Source organism: Amblyomma americanum, chromosome 11 (assembly GCF_052857255.1).
Source record: "Amblyomma americanum isolate KBUSLIRL-KWMA chromosome 11, ASM5285725v1, whole genome shotgun sequence".
Classification (NCBI taxonomy): Eukaryota; Metazoa; Arthropoda; class Arachnida; order Ixodida; family Ixodidae; genus Amblyomma; species Amblyomma americanum.
This window is the reverse complement of record NC_135507.1, coordinates 31,721,650-31,735,465: the sequence shown is the minus strand read 5'-3', so window position 1 is coordinate 31,735,465 and position 13,816 is coordinate 31,721,650. Positions and strand designations below refer to the sequence as shown.

The 13,816-nt window shown below is 45.8% G+C and overlaps 2 protein-coding genes across 2 annotated transcripts in view; one reads left to right on the top strand and one right to left on the bottom strand.

Moving 5' to 3' along the window:
* Window positions 1–1,411, bottom strand: part of LOC144110097 (neprilysin-1-like) — a 78,759-nt gene extending 77,348 nt beyond the window's left edge. Inside the window, exon 1 of the mRNA XM_077642912.1 lies at window positions 1,273–1,411. The gene's annotated coding sequence lies outside the window, so the exon portion shown is untranslated. The remainder of the gene's footprint in view (window positions 1–1,272) is intronic.
* Window positions 1–8,960, top strand: part of LOC144109542 (neprilysin-1-like) — a 33,398-nt gene extending 24,438 nt beyond the window's left edge. Inside the window, exons 16-21 of the mRNA XM_077642366.1 lie at window positions 4,742–4,809; window positions 5,480–5,610; window positions 6,660–6,725; window positions 7,410–7,505; window positions 7,975–8,048; window positions 8,764–8,960. Of these exons, the coding sequence (XP_077498492.1) occupies window positions 4,742–4,809; window positions 5,480–5,610; window positions 6,660–6,725; window positions 7,410–7,505; window positions 7,975–8,048; window positions 8,764–8,869 (541 nt within the window). The 3' untranslated portion in view covers window positions 8,870–8,960. The remainder of the gene's footprint in view (window positions 1–4,741; window positions 4,810–5,479; window positions 5,611–6,659; window positions 6,726–7,409; window positions 7,506–7,974; window positions 8,049–8,763) is intronic.
* The last annotated feature ends 4,856 nt before the right edge of the window (window positions 8,961–13,816 follow it).

The following is a 13,816-nucleotide window of genomic DNA, read 5'->3' as shown; positions in this document are numbered from 1 at the left end:
GGACTCTAGAATTTCGCTTCCATCGAAATTCAACTGTTGCGGCCAGAATTGAACCAGTGTCTTTGTTCGTGCTATTTACTGTCTTGGCCCCAGAGAGTCAATTCTACCCTTCCTACTCTTCTTAGCGTATAAACTCCACCTTTTTACTTGCGCTTACATGCAAGTGAGAGATAATAATAATAATAATAATAATTGGTTTTTGGGGAAATGAAATGGCGCGGTATCTGTCTCACATATTGTTGGACACCTGAACCGCGCCTAAATGGAAGGGATAAAGGAGGGAGTGAAAGAAGAAAGGAAGAGAGGGGTGCCGTAGTGGAGGGCTCCGGAATAATTTCGACCACCTGGAGATCTTTAGCGTGCACTGACATCGCACAGCACGCGGGCGCCTTGGCGTTTTGCCTCCATGAAAACGCAGCCGCCGCGGTCGGGTTCGAACCCGGGTACTCCGGTTCAGTAGCCGAGCGCCCTAACCACTGAGCCACCGCGGTCGCTGAGAGATGAAATATAATTTGATGCGACATTGGAGCGAAAAAAAAGCAGAACAAGTGTGAATCCAGTGCCATTTCATTGTTTATCGTTCACCCAGACCTCTCCTCAAAATTACAACGAGCTTTTTCCTCAGTCTGTACACGGCATTAACGACCACGCGATATCAATGCGTGGAAAGCGCAGCGTTATACTGTTTCTTTGCTAACCCCAGAAACTGCTAGCACTGCCCTCTATGTTTGCTGGCCAGCAATACGCAAAACGTGCCTGCAATTCTGCAACCAAGTCAAAGCTAACAATCCAAACCATATCGCAATGTGTGACCGGTGGCTCGATTCACACGTTGTTAGGAAACGTTGCTAGGAAAGTGTTAGTGTCGCTTTGTGCTCAATCGCGAAGGTTATGGGGAACCTGCGCTGCCAAGGTGGCACTGCAACTGTTCCATTCGGTGGCTCAAAACTGCTTTTGTCAGCCGCTTGAGCCGCTGCAAACGCGAGAACACATTCTGCGCGATTAGATACCCGCGTTTGGCTGACAGCTTCATTGCCTAGCTTCTCTCGGCGTAGCCAAGATAGCTGACGCACGGCACGTGCGCCTTCGACAGAGCGCGGAGGCTAACGCCAATAAGCGCCTGAAGGTGGCGCGGAAAAGCACTAATAGTACTACCCAAAACTGCTTGCTCTTCTCGCTAGGCAGTGTGTTATGGCGCTGCAATCGGCACCGCAAACTTCAGCGAAATTTCCCCAACAGAAAGCGCTACGTTTTCAAGCAGTCAACACTTACCTGGGCACTGTCCCATGAACTGGGGCTGTTCGCAGGCTTCAGGCTGTGGTGACGCAAACTTGGCGCAGTTCATGCAATCCGTCCGCACCTCATTCACGGCATCATATTTCCATGGCACTGTGGCCTCCGTTCTCCGCCGCCTGAAGGATCTTTTCAGCGTGGCACTCCGCAAGTGCCTTGGCTGTCGCTAAGAGACAGTTGCTATCCCGGAGCCAGTGGTGGCGGTAACTGACGGCGCTTCAATCGCCAGATGCAGCGATAAGCCCGTTTTCAAGCGTGCAGCGTCTGGCGGCGGCAACGTAGCTCTAAGCGCCGCGTCATTCACGGTGTCGTCCTCGTTGATCAAGCGTGCTGCTCGAGTGATGGCCTTAGCGGCTTCTCATGACGAAGGCAACGTTGGCGTCAGGTTTAAGCGCGTCTTGACCAGTGAAACCGCAAAAATTTTGTGCTTACGCCCTATGCAGCCAAGCCGGTTCGTTCGGCTCAGAAATACACTAGGCTGCGAATTGGGCGAGTTGGTACTGATTCATATTTGAACAGCGCAATAAAACAACGGGACACAACGAAGAATGGACACCACAAGCGCTGACTCGCAACTAGATTTTTATTCACGGCAAAGGTGTTGTTAGATACCTTTGCCGTGAATAAAAATCTAGTTGCGAGTCAGCGCTTGTGGTGTCCATTCTTCGTTGTGTCCCGTCGTTTTATTGCGCTGTTCAAATATTAATCACAAATAGTCTTTCTGCAGACCCCGGCGCTACAAGAGCAGTGTAGTGTGATTGTTCGTTGGAACTTGTTTTGTAAATACGGTCGTCAGTCGCCGACACCGCTTGTGATGGATGTTGCCTTTTCTTGGAAGCGCTCTCGATTCCTCTTACCGATACTTTTTTTTTCTTTTCGTGGCCAGCTGCGTTGCCAGGAGTTTAATTTGCCGTCTTTTGATGCTCAAGTTTTTGTTCCACAGCTGAGCCGTGAAGAGATAAAACAATTTCGTGCTTCCCTGTCGAGTGGTATCGTAATGCGATTGTCGACTTTAGTGTGTTCCCCTAATGCATTTCAGTGAGGTAGAACGTTGGGCCAGTTGGTACTTCAAGAGGTGGTACACCCCTTGATCCGCGTATTCGACTCCCAACTTCTAGCCTCACGATAGTGATAGATTGACCTGCACACGAGTTAATACGAGATAAGGGCCCTGTCGTCAGCAAATGGGAGGAATGCTAAAGTATTCCTCTTCATAAGTTTTTATCCCCCCTTCTTTCCAACCTAGCCCTTTCAATTTCCATCACTTCTTGGAAACACGCGGCGCGCAACTGTGGACTCTGTCACGTTGCCGGCACACTCTAAGATTGGAATTTTATTACTTTTCCCGTAGAGGGCTAGAATCGCTGTATGGCCCTAATATTTTTAGCAACCCGGATGCGCAATGCCTGCATGAGGGTTTTGTCTCTGCTTACTTTAAGATTTATCATAAAACCTAAAATTATGTAAACGGCGGTTTATAATATTTATATTTCTTTATAACCTGGTTTATATTGCATGGTGTTGCAAATGGGTTGCAAGCCCCAAGGGTAGCGTTGGCCTGGCGGCCTGGGGCACAGCTGGAAACATCCGAAGGTCCCGGCAAAGGATGAGTCGACTGGCAACAGAACAACTTGTTTATTCTGGCATCGCAAAAGAGCAGCCGGTCAGGGCGACCACGTTACTCGAAGGAAGAAATCGAAGTCTCTCTTTGGCGTCCGGGGCAGCGGCTTTTATACCCTCGGAGTCGAGGGCAAGAAGGAACGGCTCTGTATGAGGCGCCCGATACGGCGACGCTCAGACATGTTCAGACGTGACGTGCGCGTCCGCCGGGCCGGTGCCGGTCAGACCTCCTCGCCTCCCAGTTGGGGAGCTCCTCTCCCCGGCTGCCGCGCTTTGACAAGCGTGGGCACCAACATGCACACACACACACGCACACACGACGACACGTGGCATTGAAACCTGCCTGGACGCGCTTGGCGGGAGGCGTTACGGCAGCACTGAACGGGCCCAAAATGACCGCCACTTTGAACGAAGCCCCGGCGTCCGTTGCATCCGCGCCGGCTATACCGCGCGTCGTAGGCGAAACGTAACAATCGTTATGGCTTATTGCCCAGCACGCTTTCCGAAAACCAGCCTGTAGCTAGAGGTCATTCGAGCGTAAGGTTACTCCTATTCTAAAAGCACATACGAGGAGGTCTAAATAAGCAAAAACGGGCTGGCAAGTTCCGCTAAAGGGACTCTTTTTTTTTTCAAAGGAAACGACACAGCGGGCACATTAACAGGAAAGAGACGAGAGAAAGAATGAACCACGCTATATATATATGCCCACTTTTCTTAATCCCAGTAAAGAACCATTATAAAATTCCTGTCATAAAATTTACCGCCTAATGACTGCGAGGCATCAAAGACAACAGTGCACGGAACTATAAACTTAGGCGAACAATTCAGACATAGAAGGAAACAACAAGAGAGGTCTGGGTGTCTCGTTCTTTCATCTATTTTGCAACAGCGCTGATTCGCATAAAGTATATTGCAAGCTCACCAGATCGCACATTGTTTTTTGCTATATATCAAGCCAGTAACAGAAGTCCAAACGTCCAGTAAGAGAAAATGATGAATAGAAAATCTGCAGTGCGCGATATGATAGAAGTCAATTTTTGTAGTACTGCAGTGACCATAGTTTTATCTGTGACCCTACGTGGTTTTACTGGAACGGATTTGCATTAAGTGGAACGCGAAAAGTTTTAACACACGGCTGTTTTACTTAAAGCCAACTGGTTCTAGTTAAAAAGCGCAAATAAGATGCGACTGAAGTTGCCGTTCCACATAGAGCAACTTGAAAATAGTCTCGTTCCAGATGAAATTACTGGAACAGAGATTTAAGTGGAACTTGTGTGGAACCAATGGTGTTTATTGGAACCGAGATTAAGCACTCAGCCGCCGAGCCGTTGTCTATGTGGTCCCTATGTGACCTTGTGACATAATGAATGAATGAGTGAGTGAGTGAATGATTGGTCGCGAAAGGTTGCTCGGGAAGAGCAACCTCGGTTTCAGAAGCTCCCCAACTTAGCAACTGCCATCGCAGGCTTTGTGGCGCATCTCATAACCGCTGCCCCACTGAGCCAGGAGCATTGGGAAGACTCCCAGCGCTCTATAAATTCAAAGTCGAGAACCTTGAAAACTGAGATTCGAACCGAAACCGAAGTGGCATTTATAAGTTTTAAGGCATACATTTAAACGAAGACCGTAGGTACAACTTCAGTTTTAATTCAGTTCTCTTAATCAGCATGGCGATGAATTTACGACTAGAGTGCTCGTTAGCAGCTAGGTAGCTTTCCGCCTTCAATCTGCGCAAATTGCTCCCTCGGTGTTACGAGGGAAAAAATGACTCGCCTGGTCTTCCAGTAGTCATTAATGCATAGATAATCTCTTGCTCTTGCGAACCTAGGTACATGAACCTGGGGTCCATCGGGGCCATCATCGGACACGAAATAACCCACGGCTATGACGACGAAGGTGGGAACAGTGCCTGTACTATGTTTGTAGCGTGTCCAAAGCTTCGCCTTAGCTTTTTTTTTTTTTGAAGTATCGCATGCGGAAATTGTGTGACACAATTTTGGTGGGACGTGAAGAAAAGAGCAAGCGGGACTACTTTTCTGCATTGCTTCGCGCTTACTCTTTCATCTCTTTCTCTTTCTTGCGGTAAATAATAGAAGGAAGATAAAGAAAAACAAGTTGAGACTTTCTTCTTATCCATTGTCTGAGGGTAACAACAACAACAACCTTACTGACGGCGTTCTGACCTGATTGCCGCCTTTCTTAAAGAGTGGTAAACGTTCCAATATTTCTCAGCTTCACTGTTCGCTATTAAGATGTAAATGCGTGCCGCTCTTAACGAAGACTTCGACAGTCGCACCCGTTGCAACAAATAACAAGATTGCCACCTACATCTGACCTACCTACGAAGTAGGAAGCTCTCACAGCTTCGAAGCGCGCGCATGCAGCCACTATGCATGCTAAGTAAAACGAACAGTGTCATGCGAAATTAGAATTCACGGAAGTAAGCCCTGCCGCAGCGGTTTGATGGACATGTGTTGTGTAAGCTAGTGGCGTTATGGTGGATGTTCAATGCACTGATTAAGTGCAGCAGTAATCTGAGCTGCCTCGTTGTTGTCATTCAATCAAGGCTCCCAGTACGACGGCAAGGGTCGGCTCATCGACTGGTGGAGTAATGAAACGGAACAGGAGTTCAACGCGAAGAAGGACTGCTTCATACACCAGTACGGAAACATAGTGGACCCTGCCACCAAAGAATCGGTAAGCGTACACAGCAAAACACTGGGCAATCGATGTTTCTTGTAATTTATCGGAAAAACATTCGCTACATTCCTTAGAGATGTATGCTTGCACACACGCGCACACGCAAAGTGCGCATGTACTTCTATATACCTACGTACTCATGTGCATATGTACAGGGTAGGTCAAAAGTTCTCAGGACAGAGGGCCTGCTTTTGGGCCGTATAGTGAGGCAGCTAGAACACCCGTGAAGCTGAAAATATCTGTAGAGGGTAACAGAAGTATTGTTCTAACCTCTGACAACCTTGGTAGCTGTATCGGCGTCTTAAGTGCCAGGATATACAGAAGTAAAGCAGACCCTGGGGCCGGAAACTTTTGACCTATATATATATATATATATATATATATATATATATATATATATATATATATATATATATATATATATATATATATATATATATATATATATATATATATATATATATATATATATATATATATATATATATATATATATACACTGTCGGCCAAATCTTTAGCTAGCATGCAGCCGTCACACGCGCCCGCTAAAGATTTGGCCGGCTGTACAGTCAGGGACAAAAGTCTCTGCACCATGTGCTTCCCTAACGAAGCCATAGTTCTATTATTAGCCAGAGCGGCTGGAGACCACTCTTGTGGAGCTGAAAGAACAGAATTTTGTCTTCAACCTCCACAAGTGTGGCTTCCAGCCGCCGGCTAATAATAGAGCTTGGTCCAGAGACTTCTGTCCCTGACTGTACATATCTACATATGCACATATGTATACATATGTAGGAAGCCAACAGACATTGAACAAAGAAAATTCCCGGGGATTCTTATCTGTGTTAATATCATTTGTTGCGCTGATCAATGTGAAATTATAGTGCAATCAATATTTTACTTGAAAGACAAATTATTGCAAAGTGTAAGAAAAACAACCACATATATCCACATACATACTTATATGTGCGCACCTGTACACAAATGCATGAATACATATACGTCTCTGTGCATGTACAAAAACCTTATTGATGCTTTTTTTCCCACAGATCAACGGAGAGAACACCGTAGGGGAAAATATTGCCGACAATGGAGGAGTACGCGTCGCATTTGCTGTGCGTATAGACATCTTTCCTCTCTGACGCGTCGAATTGAAGTACCTCAAAACAATGCTCACATTATGCACAGTGATCTTGAGGATATGTAGTGAAAACATTTACAAGGATGCCTAATTCCATTACCAGAAGTTGTGTCACTTAATTCCCTATGGACACTGTAAGTCCCTTAGACGTCCTGCGGACGTCCTGAACGTTTGAAGAACGTCCATGGGATTTTAATGCCCATTCGGTTCCGTTTTGATGGCGTCACTTTCCGCCTGCCGAACAGCGAATTTTATGAACGATGTCTCATTTTCACCATATGCTGCGTCTATGCTATCTAATCAATAAATTTCATCGTGAGAATTCTGGGAGCTGATGCGCCAACGCCTGGTCTGGTATAACGTTCATATTATCCTCAGCAGCGGCCATGACCTTTGACCTTTCTTGATACACAAAATTCTGGGAAGCTATCGTAAAGGCCCTGGTGTAACTCGTAGTTTTTGACTTTTGAGAATTCAGAGATTGGAGAAAAGACAGGAGGGAGTGAACATATGCTCAATTAGATCTGATAGGTTGGTAGACAAGTATCTGTACGCAATAAACATGGCTATTTTCTGAGCAAAGCGAAAGCGTAGACAAGCATACGCAAACCTTACGATGTGTTAATAAAGCCTCTGTTTCTCTTCCTCGCATTTTCAGACTCATGCTCGGTTGTCAGATGATGGCGCCGAAGAAGTTTTGCCAGGCCTCGAAGGGTTCTCCCCCGAGCAGCTGTTTTTCATCTCTTACGCTCTGGTATGAAATTATAACCGCACATATGATATTCCCGGTGGCGCGATCAGGGATTTGTTGAGAGAGGATATCCAAGCCTTTCCTTATTTAAACATATCCAAGAAAAAAAGTCACTATAATACAATCGCCACCATTGTACATTGCGTATTCTTTCCGGGAGGCAGTGCTCAGTGATTTCGTCACGCAACAGACAATGACTGCGGCTACTCGTAATGTCAGGTCATGATTATTGAAGTAAATGGTTGCGACCGTGTACCACAGTGACACGTGCCTGCTTGCTCTCATGGCATCATTGCGTTGTACTGTGTGTTTCTGCTTTCTGCCCTGTCCATTGCGTTTTCTGCCGCCTTTGCGAACCGCACCGCTGACTTCAGAAGGCCTTCCTGATGCAGCTGTTAGCGAGAATGCTTGAGCTCTTAGTGGGTTCTTTTAAGCAATGTTTTTATTCGCCCTTTTCATGGCTGCACGACAGGTTTGGTGCCGGTCCACGCGACCTGAAATCGGCGAGGAGCTCATGACGGACGTTCACAGCCCCAACATGTACAGGTGAAGTGCGCAGAATCAAATATTTAGCCGTTCACTCATTCAGGCAGAGAATGGGCTACTGAGTGGTCGGTAATTCAACAAAAGTCCCAGCAAGTAACCAAGTGCCATTAATGTAACCAGGCGCTGGAGATGCTCGACGGTAGCTATGGGCATGCGCTTCAAAGGCGGCTTGAAGGTAGTGCAGAAGTCGAGGTATATACAAAGGGAATGACACTGACCATGCGATAAAGAGGATGGGCATCTGGCTCCTGCTTTAAAAAAATTTTGGACAAACTAGCTTGACTCTTGGCCTGGCTTTTCTTGGCTTGTGGATCACTGCGACAATTAGTACAGTCGGCTGCATTGGCAGTAACGGATCTCTCCATAAACGCAACTTAACGTCATTAGAGGTGCTCCAAGCCTAGCTTGGTAGTTGTAAGCCCACAAGGCAACACTGTAATGCAGGGAGCAAGGAAAACGTAAGCATAGTGCTTGGGGCGTAAGAATAATTCTTGCGAAAGTGCGTTGATGCACCCCATGTTAGGCAGCGATATTGTCATTTACTAGACGGTTTTGCTTCCAAATGGATTTTATTTTTATTTCCCGAAGCTTTGAACGAAACTGTGCATTTGCTTCGCAAAGTGTAAGGTAGCGTACGCCGTGGTTAGTTTGAAGTTAAATGACAGTTTTTATAACGCTGGATATTACTTTGTTTTCTGTTTTTTTTTTCTTACAGAGTGAACGTTCCTCTGAGGAACATGGACGAATTCACAGCTGCATTTGAATGCCGGGCGGGGGCACGGATGCGGTCAGACCCCAAAAACGCATGCGTGCTGTGGTAGCAATGCAGTCCCTTTTGTATAAAGGAGAGAAATATTTTCTTGAAGGCCGTCTCCTGCTGAAGGGCCTTTTCTCCTTTCCTATCACCTTTTGTAGTCGGCAATGCATTTTGGGTAGTAGCATGAGGTATGGCCATATGAGAAGACTGGTACCGGCGAACACCTGCCTGCTGAACAATGAATGACGTCTAGAGCAGTGACCATGTTTATAATTACCTAAACCAAGACAGCTCATAACGTCCTCAAATGTCTACACGTACCCTGCACCAAGTACCACTGATCTTATGACAGCTAAACTGTTGCATCAATGCATAAGTATTTATGTTGCACTCAATAAAGCATTATCTGTGTAAGCAGCCCTAAAAGACATGCGCGCATCTTATATGAATGGTTGTTTATATTTTGTGCTTTCTTTAATAACATTATTTTTCAGCTTTTCCCATTTGCTCAGTTACAGACAAAAATGGGGTTTTACAGGCCTTCACTATAATGATGTTGAAATAAAGATGAGATTATTTGAAGTGCAGATGGCTGTTTGTACTAACAAAGGACAAGTGTCAGTTGCTTCACGAAAAATTTCCTTCCACTGTGCAATCTCCTGTTGAGTTGAACTTATGTAATGCTTTGAACAAAAATTAGTACCCGACGCCTCAGCCACATTAGACGCCCATCTAATGAATGCCACACGGGTATAATTCGACGAATTTTCTTATGCTTACACAGATGTACTAAATGTGCGTTTTGACGTGTGAATTATTGCTGCATATATCTTAAAATAGTGTTAACTAAAATGCGGCGGACTATTGACAACCGGGGCAGATTAATTTAACGAAGAGGCAAAGCATTTATCACCGGAGTCCTAACCAACCTGACAAGAGGAATCAAACATGAGAAAACATTAAAAAATAGCACAGAGACCATGGCATTGGGGAACAGGACCAAGCAGACCGACATTAGCGTGCGCACTTGGAAAGCAAGCGGTAGCGAAAAGGCAGGAGCTAGTAACATCGAAGTAACACAAGTAAAGGTTAATTAGAATAAATTATAGCAAATCGTCAAGCGAATGTAGTGCCAAAAAAGTACGTTCGACTGAGTAACAGGGCAAAATAACACCAACGAAAACAAGATAACAAAGCCAGAATAACTATTAAAATACAAAATCGACATCAATCGGCAAAGCAAGAGCAGCATCAAAGCTACGCGGTAACCGTCGGAACTAACCACCGGAACTAAAACATACATTTCAAAGATGGCTAAAAAGGATTGTGGCGACGTTCACTCAAACTGATACGAGTTTCAGCGTCAGCTAATATACCTGCTGCAGGTGACAGTACTGTATGATTATGGATGCTGCCCCATTGTACCTCGTGCAGCATTTCGCGAGAGTAATTAAAGTTTAATTTTGTAACTTGGGATACAAAGATTCTTCGCGCTACCATACTGCATGATGCAACCATCAATGAGGATTGTCACTACGAAACTTAATCCCACCAGTGAACAGATCGTAATGAGAACCACAAAGATCAACTGACACTTTCCGGGTGTCAAAGCGAACTTAGTGCCAAACTAAGCTTTCGGTCGTTTCTTCGCATCTTCAAAGACCGCACGCTCCAGAGTCAGCCACTCTGGCTGCAAAATAAAGTGCATTTTAAAAGGCCACTTGCAAACGAAGACACCACGACAGTCTTCGTTTATAGTGCGATACATATGGAACTTTAACTGGGATCGCAGGAGAGGGTCAAGGTTGTACAAGTGAAAGCCCAAGTGTCCCTGGTATATCAGTGGCGTGTTTGTGGTAAGTACACGAATGTCCCCAATTTTCAGACGTTCTTGTTTTTTTGTTGTTGTTAACGTCCGGAAAGCCTAAAGTGTTGTCCATCATCCGTGCTCGTTCGCAACACATATACGCTGCGTCCTTCAACGTCCTCGCCTCTCGTGTTGACAATATCACACCGCTGTAGCATCGCTGCCAAAGATTTGCAACTTTCATTTCACGAGAACTGCGGGAACCAGCCGGGCATCGTCCATTTGCATAAAAGCGGCAAAACACAGCAGCGTTGGTTAACTTCTAGAGGGGGGGGGGGGGGGGGGGGCAGAAGAGGAACCCGGGGAAATATCACTACACAGCATACACTTGCCACGACCCGAACTCGAAACGGCTCCCTATATATCATATGCACATATATTTACACCCTTTATAACTCTCAAAGAGAAACGGGCGATGTTTATCCAAGAACCTTTCGTCCAGAAACCCCAGGCACCACGCTGTTTCGCCCTCTCTATTGTCTTCCGACGGCCCTCCAGCTCTCGAGGCTTTCCTATACACGTACACATATATACAGAGTGTGACGTGTGTGGGTGAGATATATATATATATCCGTAGCCATGCAACCGCTGCGCGATGTGGGCACACACACAGCGACGCTCATTTGCAATCTGGAAGTGAGATAAGAGGGCGAGGTGTCCGTAACGCGATTAGAGCGGCCGGAGCCCGTTACAGACGCTCCATTGGGCGCGGGTAACCTGATTACGCGCGCTCGACAGCCCGCTGTCAAAACAGCGTGGGCCAGCTCCGCACGGTCTTGTTTGCTCACGGTGCGCCTCCCCTTCATTGTGGCTGGATGAACCCGCGAAGAGCAGAGCTGGCTGTGGCCGCCTGCGGCGGGTGCGTTTCGCGGGGTTCCGTCCCTGATTGGGGCCGTATGTCGCGTTACCTTAGTTGCCTCACTCCTGTCTGCGAGGTTGTGACAGACAGGCGTTGCTCGAAAGCAGTGACTTTAAGTGGACACTGCGAGGACTACTCCGGCTATTTTTTGGTCTTGGCAAAATTCGACCGTTTGACTTGTTTTGTAGCGAGAGCTACATTACGGTAGCTACATTACGGTACCTGAACCGAGCTATTTCGTCGGCATCATACAATCAGTATTCACTCCCTTTATAATTACCGTCTCCTCCACCAGTTTCATTTTGCTAATGAAAAGTACGACAATTCTTATTGACACTTTCAGGTGCAACGCTAACGCTGCATTATTTTTAACACACACGCGCCTGAAAAATGGGTGATTCCACACCGCCGAACAAATTACCTTCTACAGTCATTAAGCTATGCAATGCCAATGTTACTAAATAAGCTCAATGTGCCCAGTTTTATTAACCCTGTAATAACTCGCAAAGTTTTGCGTTCAATATTTCTAGAGTGACCTGTGCTTGCATCCTATAAACACAGTAATGTTAGCTTTATGTCTAACTTTAGTGCAATTATTGTCTTTGTTGTAATCTCGTGTGCATGTATGCACTAGTCCTTGTATAACGCCTTGATGTATTTTACTCTTACTTCTGCTCTTATATTTGTAAATTTATGATAAAATGTCTCTTTTTCGAAATAACAGTACATGTATAACTTTTTTTTTTTTACTGCTGTCACTGTTGCCTGCCGCCGGCTTTCAGGCCTCGTCAAGCTATCCCCACAGCTTTTTGCCTGGAAGACCGTCAACAGTGCGAAATGTTGAAAATAAAGGTGAATTGAATTGAATTGAATTTCGAGCCCTCAGCGTGGCGGCGCCACCACCTTGTGGCTGCGCCGCCACGCTGTGACGTGGTTGGTCACGTGACGCGGAGCAGCTGCCGGCGTCGCGGCGCCGTGGCTGATCACGTGGCTCGTCACCTGGTTGGTCACGTGCCCAAGTTCCACTCGGCCAGCTGTAGCTATCGCGTCGCTCCAGCTTTAACCAAAGGTAAACCACCGCCAATTTTTTTTTTTTCGTGGCTCTCTCGACTCGGCATGGTTCAGTAGCAAAAGACGTCTTGATTGCTGAAAAGTTGCGAGTTAAAATATCTTTTCCCACAAATCGATTCAAACTCGTGACATTGGCGATTGCGTCGAGCGAGTTATGGACTTCGTGATCGCTGGTTGGATGTTGATGGCAGTGGGTTCAAGGCAAAGCCACGTGGGTATAATTCGACAAACTTTCTTATGCTTATACAGATGTCATAAATGTGCTCTTTGATGCTTGCATTCTTGTTGCATATATTTTAAAATAGTGTTAACTACAATACGGCAGACTATTGATTAACGGTGCAGATTACATAAAGAAGAGGCCAAGCATTTATGACCAGAGTCCTAACCAATCTGACAAGAGGAAACCAACATGGAAAAAGATGAAAAGATGGTACACAAACACAATGGCATTCGGGCACAGGACCAAGCAGAAAAACATTAACATGTGCACTTGAAAAGAACGTGGTAGTCAAAAGAGAGCAGTTAAAAACACGCAGGAAACACAAATCAAGGGTAAACGTAAAGTTTTCATCCCAGTTCGCGTGTGGAAACGGTCTCTTGTGGCGATGCAAGTATTTACTTTCTTGTCCTTCTATAGCTCATTAAAGATCCATTTTTAGTGAAACTGGCTCTTTTTTTTCATTAGAACCCGCTAATAACTCTATGCAGGTCGAGTTCAAATCGTCCTCAGCATTTTCTTTTTTTTTTCATATCCGGTTCTTACTCAAACCTCCTTGTCTACCATTTCATGAGAGAGCCCCCCAAAAGGGCAAAAGCTTGTCAGTTCAAATGGAAAACATGAAGCTTCGCCATAGGATTGCTCGATGATTTTAATAAGTTATGAATGCACAACTTTGTTCCACTAAAGGCGTTACTATTTCATGCAATAAAAAGTAAGTCACCGCTAGGCGTGTTTCATTTACATTACATGACCGCAATGCGCCGGTAAGAAATGCGGCAGACGGGAAAGGAACAGATTACGTTCAAAAGTAACTTGGCGGGATGGATGCAGCGTGAAGAATGCCCTATATTCTTCGTGCTGTTGGAACTTAGAGCCACTAGGTTCCTTGGCATCCTCACGAAAAGTGGTGGACGGGAGTCTGAGGGGAGTCAGTTATGCGCTCTTCATTCTACGGACATCTTCGATTGTGTGCGAGTGCGTTAACCAATCC